The sequence below is a fragment of the Hemitrygon akajei genome, chromosome 15, assembly GCF_048418815.1.
Source record: "Hemitrygon akajei chromosome 15, sHemAka1.3, whole genome shotgun sequence".
Classification (NCBI taxonomy): domain Eukaryota; kingdom Metazoa; phylum Chordata; class Chondrichthyes; order Myliobatiformes; family Dasyatidae; genus Hemitrygon; species Hemitrygon akajei.
Window position 1 is genome coordinate 56,348,881 of NC_133138.1, and position 20,764 is coordinate 56,369,644.

The window sequence follows — 20,764 nt, forward strand, 5'->3', positions numbered from 1 at the left end:
CATGAACACCCATGAATGCAGCTGAATGAAACAGCACTCCAAGGTGTAAAGCACAGTACCAACAGTCACACACAGCACAAGGCACATACAGCACGTACCAGATAGCAGTAAAGATACTCACACAAAAATACATATAGTCCAAATCACTGTGTGAAATGTCCTGTAAACTGATGGGCAAGCAGCTCTCAGCAGTCCGCAGACAAACGTACACGCGCACACACACACATTCATGTGGCCTAGTCTGTGCTACAACCGAGGCTACGCAGCTCCCATGCCCAGTCTCTCTGTTAAACCAGTGAACCAGACTGGACAAGCCCAGGCATCACCCCTGATGAAGATGGCGGAGTTTGTCATCGAAGTGTCAGTGATGACTGATACCTGCACACGGCTGGAATCCTGAGAAGAGTTTATTCGTCATATATGCGGGGAAAGCACTAGATCGTTTTCATTTTTAAAAATGCTTAAAAACAGACAAAAACACCTTTGTTTGGCCCCAGAGATGCTGCTGCGTACAAGCACACCACCATTTTACCAAAAAAATAAGGTAAAATCCCAAATCTTAATACATAAATTACCACCCATATACAGTACATTTTCTCCATCAAGTAATACAGGAATATTAAAGCCATACCTGGTTAATGATTGAACTCGCTTATTGTCAACAGCCGTTATGCCTACCACTCGTGGATCAGACAATGTAGCTTTTCGAAGGATGCTATAAACAGGATAAAAATATGCAAATATCCATAAGCAACTAAGTCCTAGAAATCACAAATGCGAAGAGTACAAACATGTTGGTTTGAGAACTTACGTAAGTATTTCATTCATGCTTCTCTGAACTTCTACGGTTGTCACCTGAAACTCTAATCGTGTCTTGAATGTCTCATCCACTGTAATTAACTGTAAACAAAGTGTTACAACATGTTCAATAAATTGTAATAAGGGAACTTCTTCCTCTTTTGCATCACATTCCAACCTTCTATTGCATTGATGCTGTCTTCTGCAGCTATGGCAATCTAATTGGCTATTTATTTATATTTGCATTTGCACATTTTGTTATCTTCTGCACCCTAGTTGATCTTTTATTGATCCTGTTATAGTTGCTATTCTATAGATTTGCTGAGTACGCCCGCAAGGAAAATGAATCTCAGGTTGCATATGGTGACATATATGCACTTTAATGATAAATTTACTTTGAACTTTGAAAATATGGTCTAACCTTTGGCTAAATAAAGGTCCAAAATGTTAGAGCAAATTAAGCTCACTCCTAAAGTTTATCTCTAACATGTCAATCAAAATACTTTTCGGCTGCCCAGCAAATTGATCTCTCTTATAGTCATGGTATCTTTTGAAGAGAACCAAACTAATGTATTTTAATGAGTCATGTTTTGGGGATATCTAATTTGAAAGCCATGATATCATCTAAATTGAGATGTAGGGTTAGAATTCAAACAGTGCTTTCTACTGACATGAGATTGATGCATCGCTGTCCGTTATATCACCTTTCACTCCCAGCTCAAACCCATTATTAAGCAGAAGATTAATAGGAAGAAAAGCTATGATGAAATGTCCACACAGTGTCAGAATCAACCTGTCACTGTCACAGTTCATAAACTAGCACTGATATCAGAGATACTTCAAGTTGGTACATTATTTTGCTTCTTAATTCTATTTGTCTGATCAAACTAGCAACTCTGTACATTAGCTCATCAACTGGGACATCTGCTGATTTAAATAAATGAACAACAAAAATAAATCATCTTTATCACACTTACATCTAAGTAACTTGTTGCAGATAAACTAGGATCTCCTTTGTCCTTTGCTTCTATAGTTACATTATATTGACCCTTTAATGTTTTGTCCAGTGAAGATTTAATTCTGTAAAACAACAACAATAAATTATTCTGAATATTTATTTCCAGAAAACACCCTTGACCTCTGTACAGAAGGTCCAGATATCGGACAAGGAAAATTTAAAAAATATATCAAAAAGGAATTAATGTTTGCTCCATAACAAAATAATTTATGCTCCGGAAAAGAGCACTGGGACTAATTGGATATCTCTCTGAAAGAGGCTTCGGTGGTATTGAGTTTGCTGTCCACAAAGCCCTAAACTGAAAGGAGATTTTAAGCCCTATCCATTATCTACGTGTATCATCACTATAGGGAGGTTACACTGTATCCACCTATGCCTCAAGACCTTGCTAACTTCCCTGTCTGCAGCAAGGTCGAGCTGCAGATACCCACTGCTTGGGCCCCCACTCCCGGCCAATTAACTTCATTAATTCCAGCTAATGAAGTAGATTAAACACAGTTTATTTTATATTTAATGGATACACATTTAAATTTAAATAAGTAGTTCTTAACACATATTTAACATTCACAGAGATTTATCAACTACAAAGGATTTCCAAACACGGGTACGATTCTTACAAGCTAAAAAAAAACATACTGCTAGGTTGCAGATGAATGTGTTGTCTGTCACAAAAAAAGTTTTAAAAATGAATCCTAGTTCTTATTTCTGTCACCCCATCTTTCTGTCATCCTACTTGTCATCCTTGGGAATAGCAATCCCCAATGCTTTCTAACGTTTCTTTTCTTTTTCAATATTTTTATTAATTACTTGCATAGATGAATACAAAATATACTATGATATTATGAAAACAGAAACAAAGCTGAAATGCCCCACATCTGTGTATAGTAAATAAAACGTGATATTGAAAAGGTATATTTTATTCTAATCTAAAACAAAATCAAAACCCCATAACAAAAAAGAAAAAGGGACAAAAAAAACAGCTGTTTGGTTAAAAGAAAAAAAAATCCTGAACATAGTCGTAAATTCAAACATATAATAGCCATCATCATTGCTGAACAAGTCAAAGATTGTGAAAGTAGTTCCAAAAAGGTCCCCATAATGTGAAAAAATCTTGTATAGGTACAGCAATAGAACACCTAATCTTCTCTAGATTTATACATGACTTAACATCAATCAACCAATGGGCATGAGTAGGCGAAGCGGCATCTTTCCATTTAAGCAATAAATCTCTTCTGGCTAAAAGAGAAATAAAAGTAAAATATGCAAATCATTCAGATTAAGAGTAAAATCATTTCCCACAACAATGCCAAACAAGGCAGTCAGAGGGTTGGGTTTAAAGTTTACTTTAAAAAGCTCCAAGAAAGTTTGAAATACTTCTTTCTAAAATTTATCAAGCCGCAGGCAGGACCAAAACATATGAATTAGAGAGGACTCTTTGACATTACACCTATTACAGTATGGAGAAAAATCTGAGTAAAAACGAGAGAGCTTATCTTTAGTCTTATAGGCTTTATGCACCACTTTAAATTGTAAAAGAGAGTGACGCGCACATAATGAAGAGGTATGAACAAGTTTAAAAACTTCATTCCAAGTATCCTCATCAATTGAAATCTATAGGTCTTGTTCCCAGAGATTTCTAATTTTGTCTAACGGAATGTTTCTCATTGCCAACAACATACTATAAATATTAGAAATAGATCCATTATGAAAAAGTTTCAGAGTAAAAATTGTATCAATTAAATTCTTATCTGGACATTTAGGAAATGTATGAAGTTGAGAATCCAAAATGTCTCTAATTTGTAAATATCTAAAAAAGTGAGATTTACGAAGATTATATTTAATAGATAGTTGATCAAATAAGGAAAGACTATCTCTAACAAACAGATTCTGAAAACATTTAATACCTGGTCTATTCCACTCTTTAAAAACTACATCAGTCAAAGAAGGTTTAAAAAGATAATTAGAAAAAATGGGCTAGAGAGTGAAAAACCAAATATCCCAAAGAATTTTCTAAATTGTAACCAAATCCTCAAAGAATGTTTAACTACATAATTATCAGTTAAATTACTTAAGGATAGAGGAATTGAAGATCCAAGAAGAGAAATAATATAAAATTTATTAACAGAATTAACTTCTGAAGAAACCGAAACCAGACAGTCATCACGATTAATATAATATAAACAAATGTAAGGTAGCATATTTTGACTGCCCAGTAGTAAAACCTAAAATTGGGTAGGGCTAATCCCCCATTTTTTTTTAGTTTTCTGAAGATGAACTTTGTTTAATCGGGGGGTTTTATTCTTCCATAAATAAGAAGATATAATCGAGTCTAAAGAGTCAAAAAAGGATTTAGGAATAAAAACAGGTAGGGCTTGAAATAAATATAAAACTTTAGGCAAAATATTCATTTTAATAGAATTGATACGTCCAATCAGCGATAAAGAAAGGGGAGACCAGATTGTTAGTACCTTCTTAACATATTCCAAAAGAGTGAAAATGTTTTATTTAAAAAGAAAATTATAATTCCTAGTAATTGTTATACCCAAATAAGTAAATTGATTTCTTACAATTTTAAAAGGAAGGTCAGAGTTGTGTGATACCAAATTATTCAAAGGAAAAAGTTCACTCTTATGAAGATTAAGTTTATATCCTAAGAACTGACTAAATTCAGAAAGTAAAGAAAGTACTGAGGGTAGAGAGGACTCCACATTAGAGATGTAGAGCAAAAGGTCATCAGCATAAAGCTAGATAGATAGATAGATAGATACTTTATTCATCCCCATGGGGAAATTCAACATTTTTTCCAATGTCCCATACACTTATTGTAGCAAAACTAATTACATACAATACTTAACTCAGTAAAAATATGATATGCATCTAAAATCACCCTCTCAAAAAGCATTAATAATAGCTTTTAAAAAGTTCTTAAGTAGTTTACTTAAATACATTGAGTCCTAACCCCGGCACTTTAACATATCTTACTCCTGGCGGTTGAATTGTAAAGCCGAATGGCATTGGGGAGTATTGATCTCTTCATCCTGTCTGAGGAGCATTGCATCGATAGCAACCTGTCGCTGAAACTGCTTCTCTGTCTCTGGATGGTGCTATGTAGAGGATGTTCAGGGTTTTCCATAATTGACCGTAGCCTACTCAGCGTCCTTCGCTCTGCTACCGATGTTATACTCTCCAGTACTTTGCCCACGACAGAGCCCGCCTTCCTTACCAGCTTATTAAGACGTGAGGCGTCCCTCTTCTTAATGCTGCCTCCCCAACACGCCACCACAAAGAAGAGGGCGCTCTCCACAACTGACCTATAGAACATCTTCAGCATCTCACTACAAACATTGAATGATGCCAACCTTCTAAGGAAGTACAGTTGACTCTGTGCCTTCCTGCACAAGGCATCTGTGTTGGCAGTCCAGTCTAGCTTCTCGTCTAACTGTACTCCCAGATACTTGTAGGTCTTAACCTGCTCCACACATTCTCCATTAATGATCACTGGCTCCATATGAGGCCTAGATCTCCTAAAGTCCACCACCATCTCCTTGGTCTTGGTGATATTGAGACGCAGGTAGTTTGAGTTGCACCATATCACAAAGTCCTGTATCAGTTTCCTATACTCTTCCTCCTGTCCATTCCTGACACACCCCACTATGGCCGTGTCATCAGCGAACTTCTGCACATGTCAGGACTCTGAGTTATATTGGAAGTCTGATGTGTACAGGGTGAACAGGACCGGAGAAAGCACGGTCCCCTGCGGCGCTCCTGTGCTGCTGACCACCGTGTCAGACCTACAGACTCCCAACCACACATACTGAGGTCTATCTGTCAAGTAGTCCACTATCCAATCCACCATATGAGAGTCTACTCCCTTCTCCGTTAGTTTGTGCCTTAAGATCTTGGGCTGGATGGTGTTAAAGGCATTAGAGAAGTCCAGGAATGTAATCCTCACAGCACCACTGACCCCATCCAGGTGAGAGAGTGATTTGTGCAGCAAATACGTGATAGCATCCTCCACTCCCACCTTCTCCTTATACGCAAACTGAAGAGGATCCCGGGCGTGCCTGGTTTGTGACCTCAGATTCTGTATTATCAGCCACTCCATGGTCTTCATCACGTGTGATGTCAAGGCAACAGGTCTGAAGTCATTCAACTCCTTTGGTTGTGGTTTCTTCGGTACCGGGACAATACAGGATGTTTTCCACTGTCTGGGTTCTCTTCTCTGCTCCAGGCTCATGTTGAAGATGCGCTGTAGTGGTTCTCCCAGCTCAGTCGCACAGGCCCTCAGTAATCGTGGGGATACTCCATCCGGTCCAGCCGCCTTGCTGGTACAGATCTTCCTCAGTTGACCTTCCACCTGTGCAGCTGTAATCCTGGGCGTGGGCAAGGTCTCCTGTGAGTGGCTATTTTCCTGTGAGGGAAGTAAGAGGGAGGACGAGTAGAAAGACAAGCCTGGTGTGGAGTTCTGCGGTGAGGATGAGATTGTGCTGTCGAACCTATTGAAGAAGTTGTTCAGCTGGTTCGCTTTCTCCACATCTCCACATGTTTGCCCCCCGTTTTGCACCGCATCCGGTGATGATCTTCATCCCATCCCACACCTCCTTCATGCTTTTTTTCTGCAGCTTTTGTTCTAGCTTCCTCCTATACTGCTCCTTTGCCCCCCTTATCTGTACTCTGAGTTCCTTCTGAACTCTTTTAAGCTCCAACCGATCACCATCTTTAAAGGCCCTCTTCTTCTGATTTAGGAGGCCTTTAAAGCGACAACTTATGAGTGATACCCCTCCTTAAAATACCCGAGATGTCAACAGATTCACTAAATGTGATGGCTAAAGGCTCTAAAGCCAAATCAAAAAGCAAAGGACTCAAAGGACATCCTTATCTGGTACCACATTGGAAATTAAATGGTTTAGAACTCTGAGAGTTAGTAAGAACCTGTGCAGTGGGAGATAAATAAAGTAATTTCTAACATTTATACTGTTTTGCTACTAGTTGACATTATTCGTATGTGATGTTTTTACCTTTTCTGGGATAAAGTAACTTACACAGATGGTCAAAAAGCTTCTGGGGACAGGGAACCCAGAGACCCAAAACTAGTACTGTAGGGGTTGACTCTGAGTATACAAATATCCCAACTATTGATTGATCTTACCAATGATCATGGCTGATGTGCTAAGTAACAAAATAGGTCTGGTATGCAACCTTCCTTGATCTCTATCACAATTATGCAAATAACTTAGCTGCAATTGCCTGGTTTGATGTAGGCCAATCAACATAACATTGTTATCTTATGTTGACGTCACTGTTAACTTTGATAATAAAAAAAATCTGACCTTTTGGAAAGGTCATGCTGCTGTGCTAGAAAGCTAAGATTGGCAATACATCTCTCAAACTCTGGAGAGTGAATATCCATCACAAGGCAACACAGTAGCGATGGACAGAATGGTCTCTTTTCCTACAGTATCATTCTGCAGCACCAGCAATGTTATGATTGACAAAAGAAAAATACATTTCTAGAAATAGTAAAAAGTTTTCATGGATCTGTGAGCCTGCAGGGAAAAGCGAAACAAACCTAAGAAAATCATTAAGATGAACTGAATAGCTGTTTGACTTCCATAACCAGAACCTAACTTATCCTGTCCCAAACTTACAAGTTAAATTTGTTTGCCAAAGTGGACAGATCCAAAGTAATACCGAGTTTAATGCTGCAGCTAATGCTATGCATAAGTATTGTGGTCAAAGCTTAGCGGAGTTCTGAGGGCACCGTACCTTTGACCACCAATTTTGTAATTCATTAGTTTCAGGACCAAGTGCAGAAAATCTGATGCATGTTATTTCATATCAGAAGAATACCCAGATCTCTCACTAATACTTTTCTGTAAGTTTACATTTGCACAGTATCACTATAGATTACCATTAAGTAACAAAGAATGACTACCTGATAGTTGCTGTGTATTCACCATTAACAAGGGTTGCTCCTGAAGCTTCAAATACATCTGGCAATACTTTGTCTGGTTGGCCATCCGAAAAAATGAATAGAACTTGGGTCACAACAAAATAAATTTCACCGTTTATCCCAGTGTCATCGTCAACTGCCTGTCAAGAGAAACTTTGAATTAATTCCCAGCTAATTTGTAGCCCAAGTTAAATTTAATAGCAGCTCCAGTGGCTGTATCAGTAAGGCCTTTCAATGCTGTACAAGTATTGGGTTCATCTGGTATTATTGAGTCACGATATAAAATTGGCTTGATGATGCAAGCGATAACTACTTTTCAGGTTGGAGCTGTGACCAGCCGAGTGCTGGTTCCTTTATTGCTTGTCATATTATTGTATATTAATGATTCGCAAGAGAATGCAAGCAGCATGATTAGAAAATTATCAGATGACACACAAAATCGATAGTAGAGTAGCAGTGAAGATTATCTAAGGTAACAACAGGGAGAGTGGGCAAGGGAATTTAATTCCAAGTAGTGAGAAGTGATACACTGGAAATAAAACCATGCCAGGATATACACAATGAATGATAGGTTCCTGAAGAGTATTATTAAACAGCAAGATCTCATGGTACAACAATATAATTCCCTGAAACTGCCAAAACAAGAGTGGTGAAGAACTCATATGGCACGCATGCCTTCATTGGTCCAGGCACCGAGTATTGCTGAAGCCCTCAATCTGTTAATTATCCAGCGCCTGGAGTATTATGTGTCATTCTAATCACTATGCTATAGGAAGGATGTGATTAAGCTGGAGAGGGTGCAGAACAGGTTCACAAGCAACTTGCCTGATCCAGTAAAAAGCTTTCCTTGTGACCCTATCTATTTGTGACGCCACTTTCAAGGGATTATGTATTATCAGATTCTTCTGGGGTTTTTTTCCACACTCCTCGGTTCCCTACCACTCACTGTGCAAGACCTGTTCTGGTTGGTCCTCCCAAAGTGCCCCACCTCACACCTGTGTGCATTAAATTCCATCCGCCATTTTTCATCCCATTTTTTGAGCTTATCCAGATACGGCTGCAAACTTTGATAGCCTTCCTCGCTGTCTACTAAACACGCTCCCAGTCTTGGCATCATCCTCAATCTTGCTGATCCTGTTTGTCAATTATCATTGATATAGATGACAAACAACAATGGCCCCCAACAGTGCGGCAGGCCACTAGTCACAGGCTTCCAGTCAGAGAGGTATCAGCATGGATAACTTCACTCACCACAACACTGAACTGATTTCATGACCTACAGATGTACTTTCTAAGACTCTTTACAACTCATGTTCTCAGTAATATTGTTTTATATTTGCACTTTTTTTTTTCTTTTGCACATGGGTTGTTTGCCAGTCTTTGTTTATGTATAGTATGTTGTAACTTCTTTTGTTCCTTTTTTTTTATTTTTCCTGCAAGTGCCTGCAAGACACTAATTCTCAAGGTAGTTACTGGCAACATATACATTCATAATAAATTTACTTTGAACTTTGGAGTTGGGCAGTTTTTGTCAACAAACAACTTAATAAGTACTTGTAAGTTTATTGGCATCTTGGATCAAAGGTGTTAAAGGTTCCTGAATTAGTCTTAAATGAGGAAGGGCCTCACCCTTGTGATGAGTCAGATGGTTCTATACTATAGGTGTTTCCATGGAGATAATGGGATTGAGAGGCAGAGGGATTGGCAAAGCTCAAGGGTCAGTTGGCAGTGAGTAGGTAGCTGGGGTCCAGTGATTGATAATCAGGTGAAGGCATGTCATTGATATTAGGGACCTGAGCTGGACTATCTATTCCTGGGGATTAGGAGCTGATCACGAGATTTGGAAAGCTGTGACTTGGAAGGTCACAGATTATAGGACCCAAAGGTTTATTGGTAATTACACTGGAGAGTACCCAAGTCAAGGCTGTGACCTGTGCTGGGTGGATCCCTTTATAACATGTTGCTGCACAGCAAGCAACATTATTAAAATTGAAATGGACTGAAAGTATCCAGAGCAGGTTAACTTCAATGCCACATGGCCTAATTCCACCAAGTGGTCCAAATAAGTGTTGTTCAGGGAAATGACATAATTTAATGAAAAAAGTAATGCTTTCTGGGCACAAATATTCACAATAGAAGAAGTATTTTAATCAAATTTAAATCATTGTTTACAGTAGGCAAAACAAAATGAAAATCTTAAATCATTTATCAATTAAACTCAACCTCACTCAACTCAAGTATTTACTCCTCATACCATCTGAGTGGAGGTGAGTAATCTCAAAATGGCTTTAGATTTTCCTTTCAATCTTCCTCATGCAGAGATACTTAAGGTCAATTAAAATACTTGTATAAATTTGCATGATCTTCAATGTGAAAACACGCTCACATCAAAGAACACTACATGTGAAGATCATAATATAGCATTGAATAAATTTGAATACACAGTTTTTGATGTCAGTCAAAAGCAGCATTGTAATTCAATATAATAGATTAGGAAAAAATGGCCACTCTTCCTTTGGGCTTCTGTGTTATCAATTTTAGAGGAATATGGTGGAACCTCTCTGCCTTAAAAAAAACTACATACAGATGTAGGTAGTAAACACTAGGTATGGTTTTGTATCTGATAGATTGCAGATCAGGCTTGGGGAAGTCCTGTACTAAAGAAAATGCCCCTTGTCAGGATACAAACTCATTCTAAATCAACATTTCAAACTGTATGGTGCTGATTGCGAACTTCAGAAAGGGAAAGATGAGGGAACACACACCAATCGCAAAGAGGGATTGCGATCAGAAGTGGAGAGAGTGAGCATTTTCAATTCCTGGGTGTCAGTATCTCTGAGGACCTAATCTGAACCCAACATATCAATGTAGCTGTAAAGAAGGCTATGGTTCATTAGGAGTTTGAGGATATTTGGCTTGTCACCAAAAACACTTGCAAATTTTGACAGAGGTACTGTGGAGAACATTTGTACTGGCCACATCGCTGTCTGGTATGGGGGGTGGGGTGGGAGTGTGGCTATGGCACAGGATCTGAGTAAGCTGCAGAGAATTGCAAAATTAGTCAGCTCCTTCATGGGCACTAGCCAGTGTAGTATCCAGGGCATCTTCAAAGAGGGTGCCTCAGAAAGGCGGTGTCCATCTTTAAGGATCCCCTCCACCCAGGACATACACTCTTTTCATTGCTACTATCAGGAAGGAGGTACAGAAGCCTGAAGGCACACAGTGACTCCACTTCCCCTCTGCACTCTGATTTCTGAATGAACATTGAATGTATATTATGTTCCTGAGTTCATAGTTTTCGATCTTTTGCTCTATTATCATTTTATTGCAGACCTCGCGTGATCTGTACATACCGGCTGTGTGGTGAAAAAAGCACAACAGTACCTCTTTCACTTCATATGGTTGAAGAAGTTTGGTATGGACCCCCAAATCTTAATAACTTTCTGCAGGGGCACAATTGAGAGTATCCTGACTGGCTGCATCACTGCCTGGTATGGGAACTGTACTTTGCTCAATCACAGGACTCTGCAGAAAGTGGTGCAGACAGTCCAGCATATCGGTAGGTGTGAACTTCCCACTCTTCAGGACAGGTGTGTAAAGACAGGTGTGTAAAAAGGGCCCAAGGGATCACTGGGGACCCGAGTCACCCCAACCACAAACTGGTTGCTACCATCCGGGAAATGGTACTGAAGCATAAAGGCCAGAGCCAACAGGCTCCAGGACAGCTTCTTCCACCAGGCCATCAGACTGATTAATTCATGCTGATACAATTGTATTTCTATCTTATACTGACTCTCCTGTTTTACATACTATTTATTACAAATTACTATAAATTATACATTGCACATTTAGACAGAGACGTAACGTAAAGATTTTTACTCATATATATGAAGGATGTAAGTATTAAAGTCAATTCAATTCAATTCTGCCGCTGCGAAGTTAACAAATTTCATGACATATGCCGGTGATGTCAAACCTGATTCTGATTTTGATTCTGAGTATCACCTCCAGACCAGCAATAATATTTACTTGTACTCACTAAATCTGTAAAACCTAAGAACCCGCACAGCAATTTTGACCTACCTGAACTGTTGTTACTGCAGCAGAAACTGTTGCTAATTCTGCCACGATAACTGAAATGAAAAAGAAAGTGTATGTTTAAGATTAATATCAGACAGCTTCAAGTGTAGTCATTTCTCCAAGTGCATACCACCAGCCTCCAACCCCCACTCCAGATATTAAAATACAAGGGTCATATATGAAACAAAAAAACTACTGGAGGAACACGGTGGGCCAAGCATCTGTTGGAGACCAATGCATGGTTAACGTTTCAGGTTGAGAACCTGCATCAGAACTGGGAGAGTAGAGGGGAAATGAAATACCCTGTATGTAGGAACAAGAGGGATGAGTGAGACAGAGGCTGGTAGGTGATGGTTGAAACCAGATAAGGGAGGAATGGCGGACACTTGAGGGCAGAGATTAGAATGGTGAACCAAGGAAGAAAAAACTCAGGTAGATGCCTACATGGATGATGGGCGTATGGAACCAGATATAGGAGGATGGTGTGTCCAGGTAACTTTGGAGAGAGACCTTGGGAGGATTAGTGGCGATGGGAAGGGAACACAAAGGAAATGGGAATATTTGGTGCTCCTACCAATGAGTTGTTGGTTATTTAAGCAGGAAATGGGGTACTGTTTGTTTGGTTTGCATTTGTCAGTGCAGGAGACCAAGGACAAATAGGTCAGTGTATGAATTTAAGTTGAAAAGTCATACAATCAGAGCACAAGTAGTCTGCAAAATGGTTGCCAAAGACTAGGTGTTCTGAGGAGTACGCTCATAGAGAAGGCAACATTGCAAGCAGCAAATACAATACACCAGGTTGAAGGAGGTGACATGAACCTCGTCTGGAAGGGCTGTTTGTGGCAGCTGTGAGAGTGTATTTGGTTGTGGAAACCTGTTGAAGCTGGCAGAAGTAGCAAAGGAAGATAAGCTGATGTAGAAGAGTGAAAGGTGAAGACGAAGGACGCTCTATCTCTGTTCTGTCTCAAAACGAGTTAGGGGAGGTGTTGACAGTGTTCACGCAGAAACTGCACATGAAAGCCTTGTCAACTGAAGCAGATGGGAAGCTGCTTTTTCTGAAGAAGTCCTGAAGTGCAGAGCCTCATCTTTTGAACAGATGCAGTGGAGGTGGAGAAACTGAGAGAAGGAGGTGGCATCTTACAGGGTAAGAAGAGGTACATCTGAGACAGCTGAGAGAATTAATGGATTTTAATGGATTCCAATGGGTAGTATTTCTTCTGAGACAGAGACAGAGATCAAGAAAAAAAGGAGAAATGTCCAAAATAGTCCGGGTGAATTTGAGGGCCGGATAGAAGTTGGTGGCAGAGGTGATGATAAAATTGATGAGTGCAGAAAACCGCACCGATGCCACTGCTGAAGTGCCAGTAAAGGAGTCAGTAGACGTGTTAAAATAGGTTTAGAACAGAAACTGTTCCAGTTAGCCAACAAAAAGACAGGCATAGTTCAAGCGACAAGTGGCCACACTTGGTTTGTAGAATGGAAAGAGAAGTTGTTGAACTTGAGAATAGGTGGAGAAGAACATGGGTGGAGACAAACTAGTTATGTCTTTGTTTCAAAATGAATCAGGCAATGGAGTTGAGCTCCACTAAAGAATTATCTATCTCTTCACTTCTTGGCTCTGTACTCCCTAGTAGTTTGTCCAGATTAATAGTTAATCTTCTTGTTAGACACACTTTGCGTATATGGGCTCAGTTTAGGAAATTTTATGGTTTCCATGGTTTTTCCCTTTCTAGCCCTATTTTACATAATCACCTTTTTTTACCTACTACGTATGATTCAGCATTCCATGATTGGTATAGGAAGGGCATTAGACATTTTGTAGATCTTTTTATTGATAATCGCTTCGCTTCTTTTCAACAGTTCTCTGCTAAGTTCAATCTGCCCAATGCTCATTTTTTTAGATATCTCCAAATTAGACACTTTATTACTCCTTTAATTCCTAACTTCCCTGAAATCCCTGAGAAAAATGTTATGGACTTATTTCTTTCTATTAATCCACTAAGTAAAGGTTTAATATCATTTATTCATGATAAATTAGCAGCCTTACGATGTGCCCCTGTGGATAAAATTAAAATGGCATGGGAGCACGATCTAAATACCTCCCTATCTGATGAAACTTGGGACTCGATTCTCAAATCGGTTAATTCAACCTCTCTTTGTGCTCGCCATTGCCTTTTACAGTTTAAGATTGTTCATAGAGCCCATATGTCTAAATCTAAATTATCTCGATTTTACCCTAACATTAGTCCACTTTGTGATAAATGTAAAAGGGGCGAGGCCTCTCTCATTCATATGTACTGGTTTTGTCCTAGCTTGGAGAAATTTTGGAAAGATGTCTTCATAACGTTATCGTATATTCTGAATCACTACCTAGAACCTAACCCTTTAATTGCTTTGTTCGGTTTCTGGGGCGAGACAGATTTACGTCTGAGTTCGACTAAGTGTCGAATATTATCTTTTGCCTCTCTCCTGGCTAGACGTTTAATCCTCCTTAGATGGAGAGATGTTGCCCCGCCCACGCATGCTCAATGGCTTAACGATATTATGGCCTGCTTAGACCTTGAAAAAATTCATTATTCTGTTCTTAATTCGGATTTAAAGTTCCATAAGGTCTGGGGACCTTTTATTGAGTACTTTCATAACCTTCCTCTTAACTAAGGTTTTTTTTTCGGTCCCTTGCTTTCAGCTCCTTTTTTTGTTGGTAGTAGGCATTAATATCTTCTGTTGCTAAGTGTATTTACAGTTCTGGGGGTTTGATTGTCCTGATTTATATTCTCTACATTGTGTTGTGGTTGGTCTGGAGTTTTTTTTTGTTTGTTGCGGGGCTTGGGGAGGATACTAATTTTACATGTCTTCAATTTGGGTGCTTTCTCAATTATCTTTCTTTGTATCATATTATTATTGTATGTTTATTTTTGCACTGTATCAATGTTCTTCATTTTGATCTGTTTTTTTTAAATCTGTAGCTATGTAGAAAATGTATAAAAAAACTAATAAAAAAAATGAATCAGGAACCCCAAGAGCTTTCTGATGGAGGATGGAGTTATATGGAGACTGGAGGACCATGGTAATGAGGCAGGACCCAGGGATATGAAAGTTGTAAAAATCGTGGAGGGCCGATGAGGATACAGATAGGAAGGAAATAGGCAAGGGAAAGCAGAATAGAGGTGAAATACAAAGTTTGGTGGGGAAAGTTCAGGTAGAAGCGGGTCAACCAGGGCAATCCCATTTGTGGTTAGATATGTCTTCGGGATGACCAAGAAGCTGAAAACAGCAATCAGTTGGCCATTCATATTGTGTGTGCTTGACTTTTAATATCTTCAGATCAAGAAAGTTGGGCAAGAAAAAGTCGTGCAAAGAATTATCCACATCTGAGTCAATATATGATAATATTAATAAATGACATGATAAAATTAATAAATTACATTAATAAATTGCCAGTTCTTCTTAGCACTGTAAAGATGGAATACAATTTACACTTAGAAAAGGTAAAGCAGCACAAATAGATTGCCTGCATGGCATAAACTCAATTTTCTTCTCAAGTTTTCTTTTCTGCAGTGGGAGGGAAAATTGAGCATGAGTTTTAATTGGCAATGATCTCTCATGGCAACCTTTCCGCCTTCAACCAAGGTGATAATTATCGGCAACCTTACCTCACTGTTAGAAGCCAATTAAATGAGAAGGCAGTGGGAAAAAAATTAACTGATATGTTAATATCATGCCAGCACAGTTATTCTCCAGAATAAGAACAAGCTGTGTATTGGGTTCATGTCATTGCTACTCTCGTGCCAGTGGCATATGGTTTTAATTAACATGTTTAGTTGGATTCAGCAGAGTTATAGGATATCATGGTTGGGGGGGTGGGGGTAGGTGGGGAAAGCATTCTTTTACATCAGTCCCCCACCTCAGTTTTGATAACAGAATCTTATATTGATTACAATAGCAGAAAAAAATAATAAATAAGCAAATGTATTACAAGCAATTAGTTTCATTACACAACGCTATTTTATGGCAGGAAGACATACCAGATTTCCTCTCAAAGGCAAGGAACACAGGAGGGTGGTCATTCACATCCACAATATTGATGGTAAGCGTGCCTATTAATAAGAAAAAAGGTTAAAATTTGACATGCTCTGGGATAACTACAAACTATCTAATTAACTATACCATAAAGAAGGCTTTATATTTGGGATCTTAAATACACTCAACAAGATGTGATTAAAATACCATTATTTCTAAACGGTCAGCTTAGAGACTTGATAGAGGCCAATAAGATGAAAATCTGAGTGAGCATTCAGTCAGGAATAGTGTATGGCAATTCAGGAAATTATAACCAAATCACATGTATAATGGTTTTATAAGGATCTCCAACCAAATAGCAGTATCACTGACAATAATTTTTACAGAATGCCAGTAACATCAGAAAAGATTCAAGATTCAATATTGCTTGTCATTTCCAGTACACAAGTATAAAGGAGAATGAAATAGTTATCATTCTGGATACAATGCAGTGCAAAAAACAAACACAATTAGATAAAGAACATAATAATAAAAAGTAAATACAATTAATTTAAATGTATAAGATAACTGATATACATACATTGATTGTACGTCCATGAAGAGACACTAGACAAAAGAATATCTGTACTATTAGGTGACTCTGGCAGAAAATGATAGAGCAGAGATGGGGGGAGGGTAGTGGTGTGGAGGGGTGGGGTAATGGGCAGAGGTGTTGATCAGCCTTACTGCTTGAGGAAAGTAGCTGTTTTTGAATCTGATGGTCCTGGCATGGATACCGCGTAGCCTCTTCCCTGATGGGAATGGGACAAACAGTCCATGAGCAGGGTGGGTGATAATGCTGTTGGCCCTTTTCCCTTCTGTAGATGTATCATCTCAATGACGTCATTCCAAGCTACTTCTGTTTACTTGTTCCCTGTCCCAATCAGTGAATTAATCACATTTCCTGAAATAATTGTTTTGCTCAGTTTTGTACGTGCAAGGATGACATTTTTTACATCGTGAAACTGATGACAAGTAATGGGTCACATTAACAGCTCAATACAAATATCCAGCCATTTTTGTCAGTGATGTGGTGAACTAGATATACCTGTCTGACTGCTCCTGTGGCTCCTCCCAAGACCCTGCTGACTACCCCTGTGGCTCCTCCCACAGACCCCTGTATAAAGGCGACTGTGGCCTGCTGCTCTCTCTCATTTTCCCCAGGATGTAGTGTTGTTCTTCAGTCAATAAAAGCCGATATCTCACTTCCTAAGTCTCGGCGTGAGTTATTAATGGTGCATCAAGTGAATCCCTGCTCTCTGCCTCAGGGTACATTGATTTAAAGCCATCTTCAGCAATCACTCTAAAAATCAGAGCTCTAATCAGAACTTCATGTACTTACAGCCTGTTCACTCTGAAAGCATCTTGAAAATGTATGAAAAATGATTGAGATTTAGAGCCCACTAAACAATAATTGCTGCTTCATAAACTTTATGGTTCTAAAATTTAATCTTATTCATCTCATTTGTAATTTGTTCAGATAAATATTTGAAAATGGTAACACTCAGATCATCTGCCATCCAGTTCTGGGTTTAGAGCTCAAAAATAAAGCTTTTATTTAAAAAAATTTACACGACATTTCACTCTTTATTTCTTGCTCTGTAAGTTGTTTAAAATGTTCATTAAAATTGTTGTTTTTACTTCCCTGTTTGCTATCTATGAGAACCTATCAATGTGAATAACTGTCAATCCATTTTCAACCAATTATTGATGGAATTCAAGCATCCTCTAACAATCAATGACAAAAAAGAATTATAGGTCCACCTCAGAATGTATGCAGACTATTGTGGTTAAGTTCCTGCAAGTTAAACTGCAAATGCCTTGCATCATTGCTATCTGCAAAGTATACTAGTCATAAGACCATAAGATTTAGGAGGAGAATTAAGCCATTTGACCATCGAGTCTGATCCGCCATTTCATCATGTCTGAACCAATTTTCCTCTCAGTCCCAATCTCCTGCCTTCTCCCTGTAACCCTACGTGCTCTGACTAATCAAGAATATATCAAACTCTGCCTTAAATATACTCAATATCTTTGCCTCCACAGCCGCCTGTGGCAATGAATTCCACAGATTCACCGCTCACTGGCTAAAGGAATTCTTCCTCACCTCCATTCTAAACAGATGACCCTCAATTCTGAGACCATGTCCTCTGGTCCTTGACTCCCCTATCACATGAAACTTCCTGTCCACATCCACTCTATTAAGGCCTTTCAACATTCAATAAATTTCGATGAGATTCCCCCCTCATTCTTCTGAACTCCAGTGAGTACAGGCCCAGAGCAGTTAAACTCTGTTCATATGATAAGCCTTTCAAATCCCAGAATTATTTTTGCGAACTTCATTTGAAACTTCTCCAATGTTAGCACAACTTTTCTTAGATAAAGGGCCTGAAACTGCTCACAATACTCCAAATAAGACCTCACCAGTGCCTTATAAAGCCTCAACATTATACCTTTGCTTTTATATTCTAGTCATCTAGAAATGAATACTAACATTGCATTTGCCTTCTTCACCATCGACTCAACCTGCAAGTTAACCTTTTGGGAACCCTGCACAAGGACTTCCAATTCTCTGCACCTCAGATGTTTGAATTTTCTCTTCATTTAGAAAATAGTCTATGCTTTTATTTCTTCTACCAAAGTGCATGATGATACACTTTGCAACACAGCATTCCATCTTCCACTTCTTAGCCCATTCTCCTGATCTGTCTAAGTCCTTCTGCAGTCTCTCTGCTTCCTCAACACTGCCTACCCCTCCACCTATCTTTGCATCATCCTCAAACTTGGCCACAAAGCCTTCTATACCATCATCCAAGTCAAGGCAAGTCACTTTTTATTGTCATTTCGACCATAACTGCTGGTACAGTACACAGCAAAAACGAGGACCATGGTGCTACATGAAACAGTACAAAAACTACACTGAACTACATAAAAACAACACAGAAAATACTATACTAGACTACAGACCTACCCAGGTCTGCATAAGGTGTACAAAACAGTGCAGGCATTACAAAAATAATAAACAAGACAATAGGCACAGTAGCGGGCAGTAAGTTGGTATCAGTCCAGACTCTAGGTTTTGAGGAGTCTGATAGCTTGGGGGAAGAAACTGTCACATAGTCTGGTCGTGAGAGCCTGAATGCTTCGGTGCCTTTTCTCAGACGGCAGGAGGGAGAAGAGATTGTATGAGGGGTGTGTGGGGTCTTTCATAATGCTGTTTGCTTTGTGGATGCAGCGTGTAGTGTAAATGTCTGTAATGGCGGCAAGAGAGACTCCGATGATCTTCTCAGCTGATCTCACTATCCACTGCGGGGTCTTGCAATCTGAGATGGTGCAATTTTCGAATCAGGCAGTGATGCAGCTACTCAGGATGCTCTCAATACAACCCCTGTAGAATATGATGAGGATGGGGGTTGGGAGATGGATTTTCCTCAGCCTTTGCAGAAAGTAGAAACGCTTCTGGGCTTTCTTTGCTATGGAACTGGTGTTGAGGGACCAGGTGAGGTTCTCCGCCAGGTGAACACCAAGAAATTTGGTGCTCTTAACGATCTCTACCGAGGAGCCGATGTTCAGTGGAGAGTGGTCGCTCCATGTCCTCCTGAAGTCAACAACCATCTTTTTTGTTTTGATCACATTCAGAGTCAGGTTGTTGGCTCTGCATTGATATATAGTTTAAAATGAAGCGGTCCAATCACAGACCCCTGTGGAACATCACTGGTTACCAGCAGCCAACCAGAAAAGACTCCAATTATTCCCAACCTTCGCCTCCTGCCAATCAGCCACTGCTTTATCCATGCTAGAATCCTTCCTGTAATACCACAGGCTTTTAACTTTATTTACTTTATTAACTTTATTAGTCCATGAAGTTATTCACAAATCTTTGCATTTTTCTTTCATTTCTCTTGATCATATAGATATATACAGCTAATGAATTAGTTTCATATTAAATCCTTGAGCACTCTAACCTCATGGGATTGATCTCAACCATATTGTTCTGCACATCAATAACATCCACACTTTATATTCCCTTTATCATCAATGCACATTCATTCTTTCCCATACTAACCTTCTTAAAATGTTATAATCCAATTTAATCAAAATGGGACAGTATGATCATTTTCCTTTCCTGATCCACTTTCAATCAACGTTAAAAATGCCATTAACTTAATGAATCTCGTCGTATCTGAAAATAGGTTATATTTCTAGTTCCTAGATTTCCTCTCAATTGTTGGTGTTGCATCAGAACTAATACACTATTACATTCCTACTGAACAAACTGGGTGTTTAAGGTATAGTAGAGTTGGCATAATCTAAGAGAATTCTCATGGGAACCATAGAGCCACAGCTAATTGAATCCACATCAGCAAGCAGTCATTTGCACCAGTCCTACATTGATAATTCTTTTGCACCAAATTCCCATTGGTTACCCAAGATTCAGCAACACACTAATGGCAACTTACAGTAAGCAACTAACCTACCAGGCTGTGTATCTTTGGGATGTGAAAGGAAACTGAAACACTCAGAAGAAGGTCTAGAAGGGTGAACTATTAAACCCAACACAGACAGCAGGGTAAAATTCTGATCACTATGGCAATGAGGGAGTGACTCTCTGAGGAATGCAGATGATATGCTTGACTCTATCTTGATCAATAACCAGCTGGAAGAAATGAACAGGCCAAGTGGCATGTGTGGGAGGTAAGATGTTCTGGGTCAAATCCCTGTATCAGGAACTTTTGCTGCTTGACCTGTTGATTTCTCCCAGCAAGTTGTTTGTTGCTCCGGTTTCAGGTAGCTACAATTTTGTGTCACCTCTTTTTTGCTCCTCAATTTCCACCCTCAGTTTTTTCTGTTGTACT

The 20,764-nt window shown here is 39.2% G+C and overlaps 1 protein-coding gene across 2 annotated transcripts in view; it reads right to left on the minus strand.

The window, feature by feature from the left end:
• The window catches only part of cdhr2 (cadherin related family member 2), a 129,307-nt gene that overhangs the window by 25,719 nt on the left and 82,824 nt on the right, over nucleotides 1-20,764 (minus strand). For both annotated transcript variants that reach the window (XM_073067601.1, XM_073067600.1), the window contains exons 21-26: nucleotides 15,875-15,946; nucleotides 11,853-11,902; nucleotides 7,752-7,909; nucleotides 1,776-1,878; nucleotides 812-900; nucleotides 632-715 (exon numbers count right to left, since the gene is read on the minus strand). In XM_073067601.1, coding sequence (XP_072923702.1) covers nucleotides 632-715; nucleotides 812-900; nucleotides 1,776-1,878; nucleotides 7,752-7,909; nucleotides 11,853-11,902; nucleotides 15,875-15,946 — 556 coding nt within the window. The remainder of the gene's footprint in view (nucleotides 1-631; nucleotides 716-811; nucleotides 901-1,775; nucleotides 1,879-7,751; nucleotides 7,910-11,852; nucleotides 11,903-15,874; nucleotides 15,947-20,764) is intronic.